Here is a 20,417-nt window from a genome sequence, read left to right as displayed (position 1 = left end):
TGTAGATCTACACAGGACATCAGTAATTCACAATACACTGCAGAATAAATTTATATGTAAATTAAAGTAATTTTCCTTACAGGATAAATGGGTAAAAACAAAACATTTCTCCCGTTTTAGCAAAGCCGGAAATGAAGAGGGGGTTTCATCTTGTATTTTCCGTCTACGTCTGGCCGTTTTCGAACAACGGCAACAGGACCAGATAAGGAATAACCTAAGGATGGAAGAATTTGAAGGTATGCGATATTGCTGTTTGTGTGTTTACTTCAGCCTTTTATGGCAAATTTGGGATTTCAGCATTTCGTTTTTATCTGCCAAGGGGACGCTTTGGGGTTCGCGGCTCCTTTAGATGAACAGTTTTGTATAGCGACCTCCTTTTTGTTTGGGTTTTAGCCCAAGTAATGCTAGGTAACGTCAGGGCCAAAGATGAAGCTAGCTGCTCCTCCTATCTGAATGGGTGCGATTCCTAGCTAGAGGAGCTATCCGGCTAACCAGCAAACTCCTAACAAATAACACTTTTAAATGAATGGTTTAAAGCGTGTATATCAATGAATCTTCGGAGACTGCTTACCTTTAATATTAAATACGTTTCTATGTGTACAGTAATACTTCGAAGTGTTTGACTCTGTACGTTAAACTTAGCTAAATCTGACTATTTTCCTCCAGCCATTTTCAGGAAATTTGAAGTATCCGTGTAGAATGAGCAGTAAAGGCAACAATAAAACATCGTTGCCTTTACTGTGGCAGAAGAACACAATTTATGACGGCGAAAGTATTTACCTTGTATCAAATGTTAACTGGGTCATTATTTTTCTTCCCATGTTTGTTTAGTCCCGTTGTGGCCCATTTTTGACCTTTAAACCTTCACCGAATTTGTTCTGTTATTCTTGCAGATGGCGAAGCTTCTCTGGTTGACGATCGGATTCAGTGTAATATCTGTAAAAGATCTTTCTTCCCCAAAGTCCTGGTAAAAAAAAAACAAACCACCTCTTGCTCATTTCTGACATTTCTTAATACAAAAAACAAACAAAACAAAACAATGTGTAACACTGTTTTAAGAGGACAATATTTTAATCGCAGACACTTTAAGTGTTTGTTTGGGGGGGGTGTTGATCACGCACTATGATTAACCCGCCTGGCTGACAGTATTTACCACATTAATTCTCAGCTGACAGGGTATCAGCTGTTTGTTCAATAATAATGTGTCTATGATCCAGATAGCTAGCAGGGTCCTGTGAAGAGCTCTGTAGGGGAGTTGAAAGTTTTATCAAAGCAGAAATGCTTTTTGTTTGAACAAATTTGTGATATTCAAGACTCTGATTTAAAAATTTCACTAAGAAACGTCTCTAGTAGTACTGCTCTCCCATAAAGCAGAGTTGGAAATATTGGTCATTAATTAATTATTTAATTAATTTCATAGTGGGCCATTTTTTATATATAGATGAATTGCAGCACAAGTATCAACTGGACTGTATCATGTGAAGCATTTTCTTTCACTTGATTGTCTAAATCAGTGAATGGAGATTGTTTAGAAAGGATGGCTTCACACATGTTCAGCAATACAGTACTCTCAGCACTGTCTGCAGCACATGCAGGTAAGGGTGGTGTCATAGCGCTATATAAATGCAATCTATTATTATTATTATTATTATTATTATTATTATTATTATTATTATTATCATCATCATAGGCGAAAAGACTGTGGTTTTGAGTCATGGTTATGGGTGACAGATAGACACATCTGTGTATTTCGGAAACTGCTGATCTACTGGGATTTTCTCATATAACCATCTCTTGGGCTTACAGAGAATCGACAGAAAAAAAGAAAATATTCACAGAGTGGCAGTTATCTGGGTCAAAATGCCTCGTTGATGTCAGATATCAAAGGGGAAAGGCCCAGCTGCTTCAACCGGATAGGAAGGCATCAGTAACTAAAACAGCATGAAAGCATGGATCAATCCTGCCTTGTGTCAGCAGTTCAGGTTGCTGGTAATGGTGTGGAGGATATCATAGTTTTGATACAGCCGTCTACCTGAGTGTTGTTCCTGATCTTTATTACCACAGTGTACCCATCTACTGATAACATGACATGTTCTGATATTCTGATTATAACATGGCATGTTATTATGCTTCCAGCAGAGTGGGTTCAACCTGGTACTAATGTGTACCTAACAGAGTCGCTAATGAGTGTATATGAGTTGATTTTTACTCCCCCAAAATCCTCTGTTCCTTTGCTTATTGTGTTGAAATGACTAAAACATACTACAGAGTTAATACATCAAAGCTATAAAGGTTTTTGGTGTTTAATTTGAAGAGAATCTTCTGGTAAACAACCAAATATGTGCTCTTATGCAAGCACTTTGCCTCATTAGTAGATAATGGCTGCATTAAAGCATGGTGTATTATTCTAGATATGTATAGCAATATAGGTTTGGGTCTCCATCAGGAAGACATTAGTGTGCTTCAGAGAGTTGGCTGCAGCTTTGAGGAGGTTACTGGTGTTGTTAATGTTACTCATTTAAATTTGAGCTTGAAATGTTTGAAAGAAAGTTTCCTCCTCTTTCAAGAAATTCATTTAGGAAAACATAGTTGAAAACTTAAATTATAGTAAAAGACAGATACAAATCTTAAGTGATGCCATGCCAGTGGTGTTAAAAACAAATAAAAATGTTTTGTCATGTTTTGTGCACATTGTCCTCCTTCAACAGGAGAAGCACTCAAAAATCTGCCAAAAATCAGCAACTAAAAAGAGGAAGGTTTTTGACTCCAGCAGACAAAGAGCTGAGGGAACAGACATCCCCGTACTGAAACCCATCAAACCAAAGGTAAGCCTTCACCTAAGCAGAGCGATGGAAATCCACATAAATTGTCAGCAGTGGTTCATTTTGACTATTGACAGGATTGAAAAAAAATTGCCTAAAGACAGAAAACTAGCTGGATCTCACATGCTGCTTAAAACGCTGTTGTTCATTTTTTTAGGTAATCTATTCATTCATAAATACGTCCAGCTTTTATTATTAAAAAATGACCTGTTTTTAATCTGAGGTTATTTATTCAGCGTTGTATCCAATAATACAACACCTAAAGGAAACAATGCTGTTCATATTCCTTAATTATCCGAAAACTCTATATTACTCTGCAAACAAGTTATCCAGATAAACCTTTTATAATCCAGGTCACATGAAGGCTTTCCAGGGAGGACCCAGAAAAGAATCAGCCTTTGAAATGTACACAGCATTTTGGCGCTTATGGTGTTGAGTGGCGCCTATGAATTTTCATTTCCATGCAGCACATTCAGTGTATTATGTCGACAGTTTATTTTTACAATGTAAACAACTTTCAATTGTATTTCAGTCGCAAAGTTCATCTGCTACTGAAAGAGTAAGTTGCTTTTATCTTTTTTTTTTTTTTTTTGTTCAATTGTCCCTCCTTTCCATAGATATAATTTTTAGCAGCACAGATAATCTGTTGAAGCCCGCGAGGCTTTCCCTCACTGTTTTTCTGGCTACACAAAAACTTTGTTTGCCTTGAAGTATTGGCTTGAATAGTCTGTGGGTGTGCCAAGTCATGTTGGTGATATTAATTTTAAAAATCCTTTCATACCTCTTGTCTTTAACTGGCATCCTTCTGTATCCAGTGTTCTTTTCTCTTTCATTTAACGTGACAGCCTTAATGCTATATTTTCTAGTTCAGCTGCTGCGGTTGCTTTGAACCTTCAGATTACTCTTTAACAACTAAAAACTGTATTTGTTTCGTTTATTTCTTCTCTGTGAGAAACTGTCTCATGAGTATCAGTCAGTGAAGTAATCTTGCCCAGTCTGTTGCCTGGCTGTTGTTCAGATGGTCTTGGCTTCAACTAACTCCTGCGTACTCACTCTGTGCTCCCACTGGAATTTTCAGCTTTGTGATATGAACAGGACAAACGTCTAGTTATGCGACAAATTCTGTTTTGTTTAGTTTTTCTTTGGCAGCAGTTTAGGAAAGAGGAAAATATAATAAAATGTAGTTTTAGCTCTCTCCAAGTCACCTGTGTTTGTCAGACAAACGTGTCTGAATGCTTTAACTACACAGGAGAAATAGAAAGTCACAGAGGCTGTCGTGTTGCCTCAGATCCACTTTAGTTGTTGGGGGTTTTTTAGGGTAAGAGTGGGAAGTGCAGGCTTAGATAAGCGTATGCAATCTTTACATATTCGCTGTGAAACCTGTCGAGTTAAAACATTCGGTAAGAGAGTAGCTTAATCGTATTTTCTTAATATTAGATTGTCAAACTATAGCAGCAAACAGCTGTAACAGAGAATCTCTTTTCTCATGTTGTTGTCGTGTCAGGCAGAACCCCCGAAGAAGCCGTCAAATTGGCGCAAGAAACACGAGGACTTCATCGCCACCATCCGGGCTGCAAAGACCATCGGTCAGGTCATAAAAGATGGAGGACCATTACCCCCGCCTCCTCCTCCTACTTATGACCCAGGTAACATCTAGTTATCTAGAAGCAAATGGAAAAACTATAAAAAAAAGATTTTGTATCTTAATAAAAGAATTGTGAAAAAGTCTCATACACTGCTCGAAAAAATTAGCACTTTTTAATCAATTTCATGAGGTGATTACCTGGACCCTGCACAGGTCGTCCACACGTCATTCCTTGAAAGTTGGCTGTGGCTCCCAGCACAGCCTGAAGAGTGGAGATTCCAGGAGACAGGCGGTTATTCTATGAGGGTGGCCTGTGGCCCCTTTAGTAGGCCCTGTGCTCACTGCAAGGCACTGTGGCGCTCAACTGGCAGTTAGGTATCAGGATGAAATCTTTGGGCCTAATGTCAGATCCTACACTGGTGCTGTGGGCCCTGGGTTCCTCCTGGTGCATGATAATATCCAGCCTCACATAGCGAGAGTATGGAGGCAGTTGCTGGAGGACCAAACACTGTCCGGGGGCTCTCCCATTGTCCAGATCTGGGAGGAGATCCCTCAGGACACCAGCTGTCATCTCATTAGGAGCATTCCCCAACATTGTATGCAAGCACATGGTGACCATAGAAACTACTGAGTACCATGTTGAGTCGCTGCAATGAAATTTTTAGCAAAATGGACTTGACACTGCAGACAGTTATTACTAAATGCTGAAATGTAATGTAGAGGCTGACTGACATGTTGTAAGTAAAAATTTAAAACGTGAAGGCAATACAGAAACACCCTTCAATGACTGAAGCGTTGATGAGTGCTGAGGATGTATGGTTTGTCCACCAGAGGGCACGCTGCAACTTCACTGTTGGATTACCATGGGCAGAGTCCAAATGAGTAATCTAAAACTTGTTGCAACCATCAAACAATATTACTTTTTAAAGTATACTGTCATTGTAGTAAGGACTCATGAATAACAACATTAATGTAGAAATATTCAGAATGTTTTGTGTCACTAAAAGGAAAGAAATAATTTTAAATGACTAAATATCAGCACGATTACTGCTCGTATAAATCCTATACAAGTCGAGCTGTAATTGTGGTGACAGCTGCAAATGAAAAGTTCAAGTCACCACTTCATCAGATAGTAGTATTTCTGTATACAGGATTCAATTACAAAAGCTACATGTATATTTTCCCACTACCTTGTCTCCCTTTAGACTATATCCAGTGTCCTTACTGTCAGCGGAGGTTCAACGAGAGTGCAGCTGACAGACACATCAAATTCTGCCAGGAGCAGGCTGCCCGAATGCCCAACAAAAGCAAGTCAGGAGATGCCAAAAAGCCTCCAGGTCGCACACAGGTACACGCACGCACGCACGGATAGGAGAGGGGACTGCATTTGAAATTAAACAGACAATAGTTCCCAAAAAGTTGATTCTGTTCATCTGGACATAGCATTTTAAGTGGGAGAAACATTTCATCACTCATTCAAGTGACTTCTTCAGTCTTTTGGGATTTCCTTACCTGGATGATTGAGCATGGATCTAAACAGAAAATAGTTTGTTGTTAGTTTTTTAAACATAAAATGTTAAAAAATGCTCATAGGTAGGTTTACAAAACCTATACTGATGATCGATATGTGTGGCACTTGTGTGTTATGGCTAATTGCTGATAATTAAGAAGTTTTCCTTTTAAATCATTGTCTTTTATTACCATGGTGGGACTCCCACTCTGCAGCAGATGTAGAATTACAAGTTACTTAGCAACAGCTATGGTGCATAGCTAGGGAGTTAATTTGGTAGCCAATAAAAACAGCAGGGCTTAAACCCTTCTGGTTAAGAGCTCTGATTCCCCATTGTAATAAAAAGCCTTCAGTTGTTAATCGTTATGTCACTGAGCCTCCCTGCTGTGTCGTGTTTTTAGATTTGTTATGTGTTGCAGTTCTTTTTTATAGCTTTGAGATTTTCTTCCAGATCGCAGTTTTAAAACCCGTTTTAGAGCCAAGCATTGACACAATGTGCATATTACAAACACTACAACCACAAGCCGTTCTGCTTATGTGGTCGTATAGTGATATGATATGATATATGTTTTTGTATATCTTTAATGTAACTATGTTAATGACTTTTCAGCCATGATATCCATAGCTGATCTTTTGTACCAAATAGTTATTTTTATTGCCTTCTCTCTGTCTTCAGTACAAGCCTCCTGCTGCTGCAAAGAAGGCCAACACTCCCGTTGTGTCAACCATCCCTTCAGCTTCCTCTCGTTTACCCCAAAGATCAGGCCTTGGACAGCCCACTGGTACGAGACACAGTGCTGTACTCCTCATCACCCCCCCCATATTGTGAATTTGTGACTGACTTCATTGCATCAAACAAAACTAATATGTGCATTGTCCTCATTTGTGTCACCCTCTCTCTCACTTAAGGAATCCCATCTAGTAAGGCCTCCTCAACAGGTTCAGTGAAGAATAATCCCTCCGGGCTCACAAGCCCACCGTCAGGGTTAGTACACATACGCAGATGTGTTTTAAATACTGTGGGCGAGTCCAGACAGGTTTTTATTTACTGATGTCAAGTGGGTACTGTTTTTTTTACCTTTTATTGTGCATTCAGCTGTGTCTATTCAAATATCTGTTGGAACAGTCAATCTTTGTACATGTTTTTACAGCCCGGATTTATTTTGATTGAAGTGTCATTTCGAACAATGTGAGTCAAAACAAAATGCAACGTCAGAACCGAGAATAGAGCAAGGCTGCCAAAAAACAACAGTTTCATTTCGCTTTCTCACTTTTATTCTTAGTATCCAAGACATTATGTCTACGCGGTGTCTCGACAGAGAGCCTTTATTTCAATGAATAACTTTGAAACATCCTTGTCCTGGTTTTCTTTTTGTTTTTCTCTGATATCTCTGTCAGTGTGGGAAGTAAATCCCGAGTAGCAAGTTCTGGCTATGGATCTGTGAGGAACGCTCAGACTGGACTCAACAAGAAGAAAGTAGACTCCTACATATCTAGGTGAATAAACGTCTTAAGTCATAACCTCCACAGAAAGAGTGGAGAAAATCAATTGGTGACCTCTCCTGACCTCTGGTGGCTTGGTGAAGTATTACCGGATGAGAGGTGAAACGTCTTCAAGCAACTTAAAGAAGTCCAGACGCTTTTCTTTGCAAGCTCCTTTGACTACGATGACCTGGATGACTGAGAACCTTCACAGACATATTACATATACTACCTCTAATTTGACTAAGAATGTGCAAATTTCAATTTTACTTTAAGAAAGTTTAAAAAAAAAAAAAATTAGGGATGAGTCTTACCTGCACATTCATTTAAACAAAAGAAACTTGCATGCACAGTTATATCAACCTTGCCACCCATACGTCTCTAGCTTCTGGTTGCTTTGATTATCGTTATTGCTTTGGAGCAAAACAATTTCCCATTTAATCAAGCTGAGGGGAAATATGGGATAATCCAGCTTACTTGGCATCGGCTTAAGTGGCATTGACATTCGTATAAAGACGTGTAAAATCCAAATAGATCTTTGCCCTGACGTTTCACTAGTTGCAACTTTGTCTGCACAAATTCTAAAGTTGCTGCTGTCTTTTCTGTTTTCTCAGGAATGATATAGATGGCGCGAACGATGTTGGGAACGGCGGAATGAAGAGCAAGTTTTGTCACGCTTGTGGGACAAAGTACCCTGTTGAATCTGCCAAATTCTGCTGCGAGTGTGGGGTCAGGAGGATGTGTATTTGATAGCAGTCAGAAGAAAACGAAAGCAGGGTTAGGATTTAGGTAATAAGAATTGAGGGAAAGGTGAAAGAGTAATTAATTCCATCTTTATTTTCCCACACTGATTTTATTTCCTGGCAGTAAAGATGGTGTGTGCAGTCACACTGAATATTATCCAAATTTCATTGCATAACTTACAATAAGGAGTGCACTTAGCTACTGTGTTTTGCGTTGACTAGTGACCGGTTGATCTCTGTGCCGAACAGATTTGGTACACAGATTAATCGGTTTAAATCATGATGTGGCTTTTACAAGCACATCCCGTAAGTAGCTTCTCTTTCACTGCTTCATTTGCTCACAGCATTGCTGCTGTTTCCATGCACTTATAAAATGAGCATTACTGCCATGAAACTACAGGTCATAGAGGGTTTAAGAATTTGTGAGAAATAAATATTTCCAGCAAAGGAGAGGTGGTTGGTCATTGGAAGGAAGCTATTAAATATTATGCATCTTTAGAAGGGAGTAGAGGAAAGATGAATTAAAAGTGGGTTTGGAAAAAAAGAAAGGAAACATGTTGGGTGGCTGATTAGAGGTGAGATTAACTGCCCTGCATCATTATCGCTCTTCAGCCCTTGATTTGAAGTGCATTCCTCAACCCCACCTGTCTCCACATTGATGTGCAATAATAACGACTACTGAAGAAAGCAGTGTGATTTTTTTATTTTTTAAAAAAAAGAAAATAGCTTCAAATTTTTATCTTATCACCCTGTTTTCTTAGGAACCAATCCAAAAAAGGTTGAGTGGTTACAGGTCAGTGCTCCCTTTAAGGTCACTTAACAGGAAAAACCTGTTATCCCATATACATTATACCCAAATGTAGCATTTACTCATTCCCTTTATTCCCACTAGGTTTATACATTTATTTATTTTCTTATTCCTTTTCATTTTTACTGACTGAACAGTGATTGTATGGTTTTTGTTTGTTCTTTTATGTTCTACAGAATTAAAATAGGTTTCATTTGGAATTGTGTGAAACCAAAACACACCTCAGTGTGTTGAAACTGCTTTTTTTTTTTTCTTCCCCTTTCTCAACAGTGTTTCTACTGAGTCAGTGTTCAGTGCATTAAGGTATTTAGAATCAACACTAAAGTAATTTTGCTGTCGACCTTTGCTTGATGACCCCCACATAGGTTATTTTATGGTGGGACTTGGAAGAGCGGGGACAAATCTCTCCTTGAGGTGCATGATTAATTATCTAAGTAGGGCATTTATTCCCGGTAACAAACTATATTCACGTTACGTCACGAGAAAGGTTTAAGCCTACTGGAGGGCTGCGTTTTCCTGTAATGATAACGTCAGCTGTTAGACTGGATATGATTGTGCACCAAATGCCGTGTACATCCACCATCAATAAACCTCTTTGAAGACAGCTGTAATTGTGAGTCTGACTAATAAGTAACACACACCTTATCTTTGTTTGGGATATAAATATATTTTTTGAATAGTATGCCATGTTATATACAATGTTAGTCATCAGCTTATTAAATATACAGTTTAAAGACAGAAGTTAGCTACATAACAACATAATGTTATGTAGTACATAATGTATGCTACATGACGGGAAACAAATAGCTGCTGTGCTGAAAATAGCTGCAAAATGTAGCAAAGGTTGCATGCTTATATTTTCTATAATTGTGTAAAAAGGGAAAAAAGTTTTTAGGTAGATAACATTAATCAGAGCACCAACTGATTGTGACAGTAAAAGCTCGTACTGTAGCTATATCCCAGGATAGGAAAAAAAAGGTCTGTGACCTGAGCTTAAATAACTGTGGCATAGCATGCTTTTAATATATAAATCATTGTCAATGAGTAATCAACACAGTGTCATCTCAGACCGTACCTTGACACACAGCCTAAAACAACTCCCCGGACAGGAAAATTAAAAACAAAAATTGAGGAGCTTTAGATAACCAAGATAAAAAAGATCTGCCAGGGCTAGTTATTCCAATCCAAAGTGAAAGCAAAACTATATCTGAGCACCTTAATATTTCCTAGTCATGCTTCAGCAGCCACTACTAAGTGCAAGTTAATGTCGTAGCAAGTGCTTCGAAAACAAAGTTCAGTTTAAGCACCTTTAAAGTTAATCATATCCACTTTTTATAGCTAAACACAACTTCAGCTATTAAAACGCTTTGCTGTGATAATAAAAAAAGAAAACATGCACCTTAAACTGTTTGTAGTCCACATGATGCTGCATAAAAGGTTGTATATGCAGCTGGTCCTTAGTGTGTGGGAAATCAGGATATTAGGAAGACTTAGGAATTTCATTTCCGCTTGACTGAATATTTTGCTTCTGTGTGGCTGGGAAACTTATCTGAAGAGTCAGTAGTCATACAACACCTGAAACTGCTGCTACAGAAATATACTGGTACTTGACAGGAAAGCCTAAATGAAGTGGAAGCTCCTCCTCGCATAATCCACCGAAGCAATGCATACTGCAGAGGAACTGACAGCGCATGCAAGTTTTGAGCTTCATGCTGTGATTGAGTTTGGATTCAGGTATCCATTTATAGAGAGTTTAGCATCTGGTAGCATTCAGTCATGGCGGAAAGAATTGCCTTGGCTTTGCACAGTTTTTTAGTCTGCTTTCTGTTTTTCGTCCCCTCGTTCCTCCTTCGTCTTGTTGCTCCCCTTCTCCTCTTTAAACTCTCAGTGGGCATTTTGATCTAGTCAGTAAAACACAGACACATGCTAATTATTGTTGAGTCAAGTGGATAAAGGTAAGGAATTAGCATTACAATGATAAATTATGAAGGCATTCTTAGCAAATATGTACTGTCACAGCAACGTAGCCTGCACGTTATTGAGGACTATTTATCCCTTATTGTGAACTGAAACACACCAACTTAACTCTTTGCACAGAAAACTGAAGCGTAGATTACAATCACCATACAATGCCACAGTATGTATGTGAGGTTTACTCAAAGCACATCAGTCACAACATTACGAACACCTACATAGGTCTCCCTCACTTCTAAGGCAGCTCTATCACGGAGATGATTTCACAAATCCTTTGAAGGCGTTTCATAGTATCAGACATCAAGATGATAACATCAGGTCCTTATAGTCCTGAAATGTGAGGCTCACTCATTTGGAAAAACTTTCAGTACGATTCTCAGTTGGATTCACATCCAAGGGATTTGGAGCCCAAGTCAACATCTCGAAGATTTACTGTGGTATTCCTGTATTATTGTTGCCATGTTAAACTGTTTAGGCAAGTATTAAGTAACACCGGCTTAAATGCCAGGACCCAATGTTTCCACGTTTTGTGAGGTATATAACCACTGCATGCTGGGAACACTCCACAAGAGCTGCTGTGTGTGTGCCCGTTTCCCTGCTTCTGCATCATGAAGAACTGAGTGAAAAGTGGCTGATCTTTGCACAATGCAAGTTTGTTTAAAATAAATCAAATCAAATATGTCACAATGTGAGCCACTATGTTTAAGCATGAGCTTGTCTGGTCAGACTAGGTGCACTCTGCGAGTCCCCGGTTTGCTCTGCTGTGTGACTCAGACTTCAGCAATGAATCTGAATCATATAATCTGATTCTGATCCAACTCTTAAAATTTAATTTGGGTGAACAACACGGTGCGTCACTGATCTAGAACTACTTGGGCTGTTTTTTCCCATGATAGTTTGTGTAAAAAACTTCTATAGCATTCTTTGAATTATCTCCCTCAGCAAGGTGAGGAGAGATTACCACAAGCATAACCAATGAGAGACCAATCTGCAGTTCCTGCCTCTTTCGAGTCTCTCCTACTCTTATACCCTGTTACCAGGTAAAGTAGTTTAAGAAACAAACAGTCTTCTGTTTGAATTAACTCTTAAAGCCGGGCAGCTTCATCACCTGTCAGTGAGTCATCCACTGTCTGGCAAGATAAAACGCTTCAGCCAGCCAACATTCCATTCCGTCAGTTGTCAATGTTAAATGTTGCATCTCAGTCAGAGAAACTGAAAGAAATACTTTCCTAAGCTGGTCACTTCCAAGGTTTAAAGTACAAACGTGAACTTAAACTGCATGTTTCCACCAATCAGCTACAACATTTAGGCTGATGTCAGATGAAGTGAATAACTCATAGAGTGCAAAGCACTGCAATATGACTGCAATAGAAACAAAAATCATAGCAGTAATCTTCCCTACCAGAAAGAGTTTGAAAAATGGGCCAAATAGTCCAAGGTGTTGACTATCTAAGGCCAATCCAACTGAGCATTCATGTACAGAATAAACTTGATCCACAGAGGACCTACTTTGCAACCCAGAGCACCTCAGTGCCAGACACCCTCAGAGGACAGGTACACATACTGAATGGTAAGAGCTGTAACACGAGGCGAGATGAGGGCGACCTTCAAAATATCATGCAGGTGGTTTTAATAGTGTGGCTGGGTTAGGCTTGGGGTAAATTTCTTAACATCAGATAATGTGTAAAAAGTCAAGACTTACTGATTTCTCACGACAATGGCAACTCATCGAAATTTCGACGGACGTGATCAGTTGTAGAGTCATCTGGAGAAACGGTAAACTCCGCATTTTGCAGGTTAGGTTATGTAAGGTACGCACAGACGTCTGCAGAAGAGAGGTGAGACCTTTTAAACTTAACAATGAACTCTATGCAGTACAAACAGCGACTACAAAATCTGAAATGATTATTAAGCTGCATAGCTAAACACCTGGGTCCAGCTACGATTATGATTATGGTAATGCAATGCCTGACTGTTTAGAGCAGTGGTGAACAGGTGCATGTTAAAAAGGGCTACCTTCTAAATGTATCATCATTATGCATTTTATCTGATAGATACAGAATAATTATGACTCACTGCGTTGCCTGGTGTGCAGTTGCGTAGCTTGTGTGAGAATACTGAACAGTCTGAGTTTTGCAGCAAGCTTGTGATTTCTTCTGTCTTGAATGAACAAAACATGAAGTAGTCAATGTTAGTCATACCACTAAAGATTGTTCAAACATTCAAAAAGCAACTAGTGTTTTTTGTTATTTTTCAGAATGTTGGAAGGACATATTGCTTTCAATATTTTTGGTGGTGTCCATAGATAGAAGAGAAAAATGTTGATGCTGAGCAATATTTCTTCCGATCAAAACCTTACAACAACTAAAGGCAACCCCCCCCCCCAAACTTTGCTTAATTGTAAATACTGAGGTTTCTTTCTGTTAAAAGGAATTGCTTTACTTCCCACTGTCGCCGAGTGCTTGCTTTCAAGGGGTGTCTGATTGTTGGGGTTTTCTATTATTGTAACAGAGAGGCAACTGTAGTTGTGGGTTTGCACTGTGTCTATATATATATATATATATATATATATATATATATATATATATATATATATATATATATATATATATAAGCACCCAGCACGCCCCTGCGGGCGGTTTATCCTTCAAGCTCGGGTCCTCTACCAGAGGCCTGGGAGCTTGAGGCTATATATATATATATATATATATATATATATATATATATATATATATATATATATGTGTGTGTGTGTGTGTAAATACTGTAATATACTGTAAATAGTAGGTAGTTACAGTAAATGGCAGTTATTTACAGTGCATATCTGTAGTAACCTTGCACTGTATGAAAAGAAGTTTCCAGAGACCACTTGTTAGATTTATAGACTGACAGGAAGTGTGAGCTGGCTTAAACGTGTATTTTTAATTGCACAGCTGACCTTAAAATAGCATGTGAGTGACTCTTTCTAACTTCATGTTTCACGCCAAACACGCAAACCAGCTTCTTTTCCTTGTTTTGCCTTAGTTTCCTTCTCCCTGTACAGCTGCCTCCAGATATTTCTTGCCAGTACTTAAAAAGGATTAGGTGAAAGTCCAACATCTGATGCCAAATATTAGGTTGCAGCTCCTTTTGCACCATTCCCACCTCCAGTGTCTAAATTTTTTGCTGTAACCTGGCTGCTTCCTATTACACTTTTTCCATCTCGTCCTTGGTGATCATATGTCATATATACACCTATATGATTTTTGTACAGTTAATATGATCTATACTGAAATCCTGGGATACATCAATCCATCTGTATTAGAGGGGAATTAGCCTTTGAGCTGTAACTGAGATTTAATGCTTTTTTCTTAGATTACAACAAAGACCTTTAGCCCAGCTGATATATATCTGTATACATACAGAGTCACAACTGAGCACACAATGTTTGGGGTTAAGCAGCGTGTCTACATGGTAAGTTCAAATAGTTATCTAAAACAAACTTGGCATAAAAATAGAATCAGTGTCTTACTTACTGTCCTCTGCAGTTCCGTTTGAATGATGGTGATATAATCACTTCTGATGTTATCAAGTTGTACACTACCACAGGACAGAGAGAGAGGTAGAAGAAGGAGAACAAGGAAACTGATGCAAAAAAGAGGCTTAAGGTTTAGGGTCAGAGTGTGGGGGATATAGGGAGAGAAAGAGTGAGACAGAAACATAGCGGTCAGCCAAAAAAATCTAAAACATATTTGCATAAAAAGCATTTTAAACAACCAGCTGTGCCCTCCTCTGTGAAATGCACAGGTGACTTTCAAATCTGGAAAGACTGCACATCGTGAGTTATGCACAAGAAAAACAATGCATGCTGCTGATTACTTAACCCGATATGTCTCGACTATGTGTAGGAGACAGAAGAGTTACATTTTTTTTTTCCAAATGAGGTTGAAGATACGTTGCACTACATGTGTAGCAATAGGGTTTCTAATCAAGTATATGTGGGTGCATGACAATGTCCCTTTGATCACAGAAGAGCGATTACTACTGTTAGGATTAATGATTAAAAAGGTAACGAGTTCTTTTATAGTCGAATTAGATTTGTGTGTGTCACGGATGGAATCTTTCGCTGAATTTCGTAAAACATGTCCCGCCTGTTAGTGTTTTATGAGCAAATCTTAATCTCTCCAGATTTAAGTATATTTACCAAAGTGTCACATTAAACGTAATGAGCTAAAATGACACAGTCTTAAATGAAGCCTTGAGGAGTTTGTAACACTGACACTCGGTGGCAGAAGTTTTCTCATGGATTAAGTATTTCTTCAAAACAGGTTTCTGTTGTTTTCGGACAGAGTTCAGTTCAGTTCCGAAATTTGTGGCCAACCCTTCCAGCAATGAATGAAATGCTGAAATGTTCATTCAGTCTTGACATTTTAACAGCAAATGAGGAACCTCCGTCACACTTGACAATAAATTACATTTAGGACAATTTGGTTCCCAGGCACCACGATTTAGTGTCTCCAAAGCTGAGATCATTCTTATTCTGCTTACAGCTCTGGTTGCATGATAGACAAAGAAAATACTATATACATTTTTCAGTTCATACTAATGCACCTAACATTTTTAAACCACAGCCAAACACTGCAAAAAAAGCAAAAGCAACGATCAAATAATTGTCATAATGTTACACATAAACCTACTACACAGAGTTGCAAGTAAAGATTTGTGAACCTGTTGAATTACCAGCATTACTTAATGAAATATTTCTAAAATTTGATCTATTTAATTATAACATTCCTATGCTTCTGGTCATAGAACTTTGTCGATATTTCCACCTGTAAAATTTCTTTGTACTATTTTGAGATCTCTTCAGGGAGTACAAGCCACTGAGACCCTGAAGTAGAAAAGCAACCCTAAAACATGATGGTCCCTCCACCGTGCTTCACAACTCAGATGAGGCTTTACTCCAAGTGTAGCGCTGGGATTTTAGCTTCAGTTTCACCTCAGAGGTGAGCCGTAGAAGTAGTAAGGAAATAGCACTAGCATTTCTCTCACACGTGAACACATGCTTTAGCAAATTGTAAAGATTTCTGCACGTCTTCTACTATTGCCCTTGTGTTTTAGTTCACCTGTTCAGGATTGTAGATCATTTTCTTGAAATGATCCTTTCAAGTAGTAACAAATCATGAATTTTCTGTATTTTACAGGTAATTTATTTTTACTGTTGAAACGCAGGACTTTAAAAACCTTTGAGACATTTTTCATCTTTTTGCATCTTTTCAATGCAGTTCCTCAAAGGTCCTGTGAATGGTGACACACCAATAGTTTTTCAGAAGAGCCACACTGACATTATAGACTTTGTATCCCTCGATTAATAGGGAGGGGCACCTCCACAACTATGCTCCAAATCTTATCTCCTTGACTGGAATAACTATGACGAAGTACCTTTAGAAGCAGCCATGAGTGGACACAAAAAGTTTCTTTATTTCCCATTTAGTCAGAGACTTTGACGATGATCCAACTACATTTTACAAGTCACGAAAGCAAAACTCCTGGTAATTCCAGTAGGTTCACAGAAGTTTTTCCTTGAACTGAAATATTGATAGTACATTGACGCAAGCGCAATTCTGAGTTACTGTGACTGTACTCAAAAGTTTTCATTCAACACTACTTTAAACTTCCCTCGATTTCAGAGAGGAGTTTGCACATTTTACTTGACTATACATGTCTATGTACTTTTTTTTTTAAAAGAAAACAAATCATGTTAATGCTATTTAATACAATGCAAAGCAACTGCTCCACATACTATTAAGAAGTTAGAAATTGACACACTTTTAACTAACCAAACAATTAAAATGAGCAGGTACTAGTCAAGTACTGAACTCCACACTCTATTCAGTAGGATCACTTTACTTTTTTAGTCACCTGTACTCTAACTGAAATCTTGTTTTTGACTTGGGTTCTAGCGCAGTCAATGTGTTCTTTCTGTATGGAGTTTATTAACATATGTATAGGTTTGCGCGTGTTTATACGAATGCATGATTTGGTATCTTACTGAACTTAAACTTGAGTGGGATTTCAAGAAGTCTTTCATTAATCTACCAATTCCTGTAAGCCATGAGCTAATTCCCGTAAATCCTATTTCTATTTCAGTTTCCTTATTACTGGCACATGGGAAGTTATTAGCACGGAATTCCCCTATGTGGAAAACTCTGAAGTCTCTAAACAGTAAATGCGCCAGTCGCTCGTCGGAGAAGGCAGTGAGACGGATGCGCGTGTAGTCAGCTCCCGGTAAGTTTCGAATACGCTAGACTACGCTGCTTTACCTGGTACTGGCTTTGCATGTTTGCATTTTCATTCATGCATTAACACTGACCTGATATCAGCGCTAACTTGTCACCGATTTAATGGTTTTAAGTGAGTTTAATTCAGTGCGTCACCATCGTAGGCCATTTGCGTGTACCTAAGTGGCATGCTTTATTACTTACCATTGGTCATTCTTCATTCATATTCACCTCGGGCTAATGTTGGAAGCGGGCAGTATCGAGTGCGTCTTCATTGCTGCTGAAATTCTTCAAAGTTATGGCTTTACAGTTTGAAACTATACGTGTTCGTCCTCCCTCTATTCCCGCGGTTCTTGTGGCTTTTGAGCGAAGGAATCACGCAGGAATCACGTCCTGCCTTACGCAGCATGTGACATTACTTCCGTCCTCGCTAAGGTTTCACTTTACTTCAACATAAATTAACGTGTAAAAAAAAAAAAAAAGATTCAACCTCGAAATAGCAAAATGTACGCTGACGCCAAAGGTTGCTGTGACAGAGTGGAGGTAAAGAGTGCAGGATGCGTGCACGTTGTTTAGCTCATGCTGTGGGCAGGCTTTCATGTTTTCGTGAAACTGCCAAATATAGCTCCAAGCTGATGGACCTAATATTTAATCTGGCAAATCCGAGTAGTGCACGCTATCAGTAATTTGCCCTCCTTATTTCTTGCGTCTATGGCATGTTAGTCATTACCTTCTGTACCCAAATGTCACACGTGTTCATCTTTAAACGTTTCCACTTTGTCCATTCATTCACTCATGTACTATGAAAGCACTATGCAGAAAATGTTACTGAGAAGAATCTGCTGTGTCACAAATGTTCCCAGAGGCTATATGCGCGTTGATTTTCATGGTCGACTACTTTTTAAATGTATCTATTAAAAGTATCTACAGTAGTTATGCTACCTCCCTACATAATTCTCAGTGTAGTCAATTACAAGTGAACTTTCTGGAACAGACATTTCCCTTTTTGCTAAAGTCAAAACTATATTTTCTTTTTTCCCATTTCTCTCTCTTTTTTTAAACTTAATATGCTTTTAGAGCTTTCAAATGCACATCCAGTCCATTATAACCTATATGGACATACCGCATAATGCATGTGAATAGATTGATTTTGCAAAAAGACAGAGAAGATAGGCATAGTATTGTCAAACAATTATTCTCCTACCCTTCAAGCCTGCGTGGCCAAGAAGTAGAAGACTATAAATACGATCTGTGAAAAGCAGATATTAAAGGTACTGTCATGGATTTCCCCAAAAATATACTGTCAGGATTAAAGATTTGGTAAGGCCACGTGACACACAGCAGTTCTGAATAAGCTAAATAATAAAAAACAAAAGCACATTTTGCCATATGCACCCCAATATATAATCCACCTGAGATGCTTTGTTCCATTGTAAACAGGTGGGAGGGGGCAACAGCTGAGGCTCAAAATGGATTTACCACACAAAACAATTTTAACACAGAACTTGTTTAAACTCGTTGGGGGGTAGCATCTTTCACTCTGTCTAAGATTAGATCTCTGCAATGATGATTTATTTTTTTCTAATGCAGCCAGGTCAAAGGTTAACTCTGTAATATGTAGCATTTCAGGTCACGCACCCAACTTATTCGGAATTGTTGCAAACAAATCTCTTTATATAACAAAGCATGGCAAAAACTGTGGGAAAAAACTACTTGCACAATCGATTCCCACAGTTTTGTTTTGTGTTTTTTGCTGCAACCTTAACAATGCTCCACTTCCTAACCAGTTGGGTTTGGTTTGTTGAGTTTTTTGTTTTTTTTTGTTTTTGTTTTGTTTTTTTTAAGGATGAATTGCAGAAACACTTAAAAGAAAAAGGACTGAATTTCTTGCAAACTCTTTCACTTGACTCTATTTTGACAGTGGCGCTGCCTGTTACCAGTAAGAGTTTATCTAGCCCCAGTAATAGTGTTTTTCTGGCTTTTTTAAAGTAAAGGAAAATGTGTGGGTGCACGTGTCTGCTACAGTGGTGGAATTGACACTAATTAAAGACATCCATCAGATTATGACAGTGTTGCCAGGCAGCAATGCATCGTGGGACCTCACCAGTGCATCCAAGACAGCAATCAAAGACGCTGATGATGTTCCGCAGCAAGATTCATCTTGTTTCTGTTGATTCACTGACAAACTATGTGTGGGATAAACCGAGACACACAATGTCATATGTTTTTAAATCATTACGTTTCCGTCAATAAAGTTGCTTAAAGTCGTCGCCTGCAGTCAGCTGCAAGTCGAAGCGTTTCATTTTACGAATCCTTCATTTACATTAAGGTTGCACATCAAGCACTGCAGCAAGTGCATTAAGGACTTCGGGTGTTTGTTGTGGCTACAATGACGTTCTTACTGCTTGAGGAATGCAGTCAAGTATTTCATGCATGCTGGACAGGATTTATTTACTGTCCTTTTAGACACCTGCACCCAACTAGACCAAATCACTTCCTTCTTACGGGAAATTGTTTACTGGTAAAATGGAAAAAAGCTAATCAAGCATGATTCAGGCCTTCTAGGATCTTGGAGCAAAGATAAAGCTGTCTTAGAAAAATACAAAGGTGGCAGCTTTTGTGAGTAAATCATAGTGTGAGAATAAGAAAAGAGTTATATAAATGTTAAAGAAAATACTCCTCAGGATTAGCGAGTTTTACTTTAAAAAAAATTTTTTTTGCAATTAGTTTTTCAGGCTGATGTCTTAGAGTACAATGAAAAATATCAACAAGCGTAGTGGGGGAGTTTCAAAGTGTTGCACTCAAGGCCTTTGCAAAAAAAGTGCATAAAATGCAAGATCTTGTTCTTACAATACTGCATGTGGCTTAATGTGCTTAAAGTGTGCTGTTGAAATCTGCCTTGTAAAAAGGGGTAGGTTAGTCACTAGAAGTAATTAATCACGTTCTTCTTAAAAAAATATTTCCACACCTGTCAGATCTGCGGGGAGATAGTGGCTTTTTCTCTGTGTTGTCGTTTACCTGATTTGGATCATCAAAGGTCCACACCAGTGTTTTTGCTTGTTTTAGCTCACTTCACAGCATGCACTGTATGCTGACCTTGATAGATTTGCTTTATTGTACGATATGCATATTTTTGGCATCACATCACTGAAGTATAAAGCGTCCGTGGGAAAGCTAAGGGAACACTGTGATCCTTTTGCTGAAGTTCACGTGTGGCCTTGCCCAGATGAAAG

At 38.6% G+C, this 20,417-nt stretch overlaps 2 protein-coding genes across 3 annotated transcripts; one reads left to right on the top strand and one right to left on the bottom strand.

The window, feature by feature from the left end:
* Positions 1 to 151: 151 nt before the first annotated feature.
* On the top strand, positions 152 to 9,170 carry zc2hc1a (zinc finger, C2HC-type containing 1A). Of its 2 annotated transcripts, XM_085468657.1 has the most exons (10): positions 152 to 236; positions 894 to 967; positions 2,709 to 2,825; positions 3,355 to 3,381; positions 4,327 to 4,468; positions 5,613 to 5,755; positions 6,594 to 6,699; positions 6,827 to 6,902; positions 7,316 to 7,414; positions 8,014 to 9,170. In XM_085468657.1, the coding sequence occupies exons 1-10, from the start codon at positions 221 to 223 to the stop codon at positions 8,147 to 8,149; spliced, it is 936 nt and encodes a 311-aa protein (XP_085324783.1). In that variant the 5' UTR covers positions 152 to 220; the 3' UTR covers positions 8,150 to 9,170. The 2 variants fall into 2 exon arrangements, with proteins under 2 accessions (XP_085324783.1, XP_085324784.1); XM_085468658.1 differs by lacking the exon at positions 3,355 to 3,381.
* On the bottom strand, positions 8,863 to 17,818 carry LOC146702119 (uncharacterized). The gene is made up of 5 exons (XM_085468659.1): positions 17,389 to 17,818; positions 14,440 to 14,565; positions 13,001 to 13,084; positions 12,627 to 12,749; positions 8,863 to 10,851 (listed from the first exon to the last, which is right to left on the bottom strand). Exons 1-5 carry the CDS (start codon positions 17,389 to 17,391, stop codon positions 10,693 to 10,695), a joined length of 495 nt encoding a protein of 164 aa, XP_085324785.1. The 5' UTR covers positions 17,392 to 17,818; the 3' UTR covers positions 8,863 to 10,692.
* Between the last annotated feature and the right edge of the window lie 2,599 nt (positions 17,819 to 20,417).

This window comes from Copadichromis virginalis, linkage group LG9, assembly GCF_057382275.1.
Source record: "Copadichromis virginalis isolate Kocher_CV1m ecotype Utaka linkage group LG9, C_Virginalis_male_GT1.1, whole genome shotgun sequence".
NCBI classification, from domain to species: domain Eukaryota; kingdom Metazoa; phylum Chordata; class Actinopteri; order Cichliformes; family Cichlidae; genus Copadichromis; species Copadichromis virginalis.
Note: the sequence above shows the minus strand (reverse complement) of the source record. Positions and strands in the feature narration are given on the sequence as shown.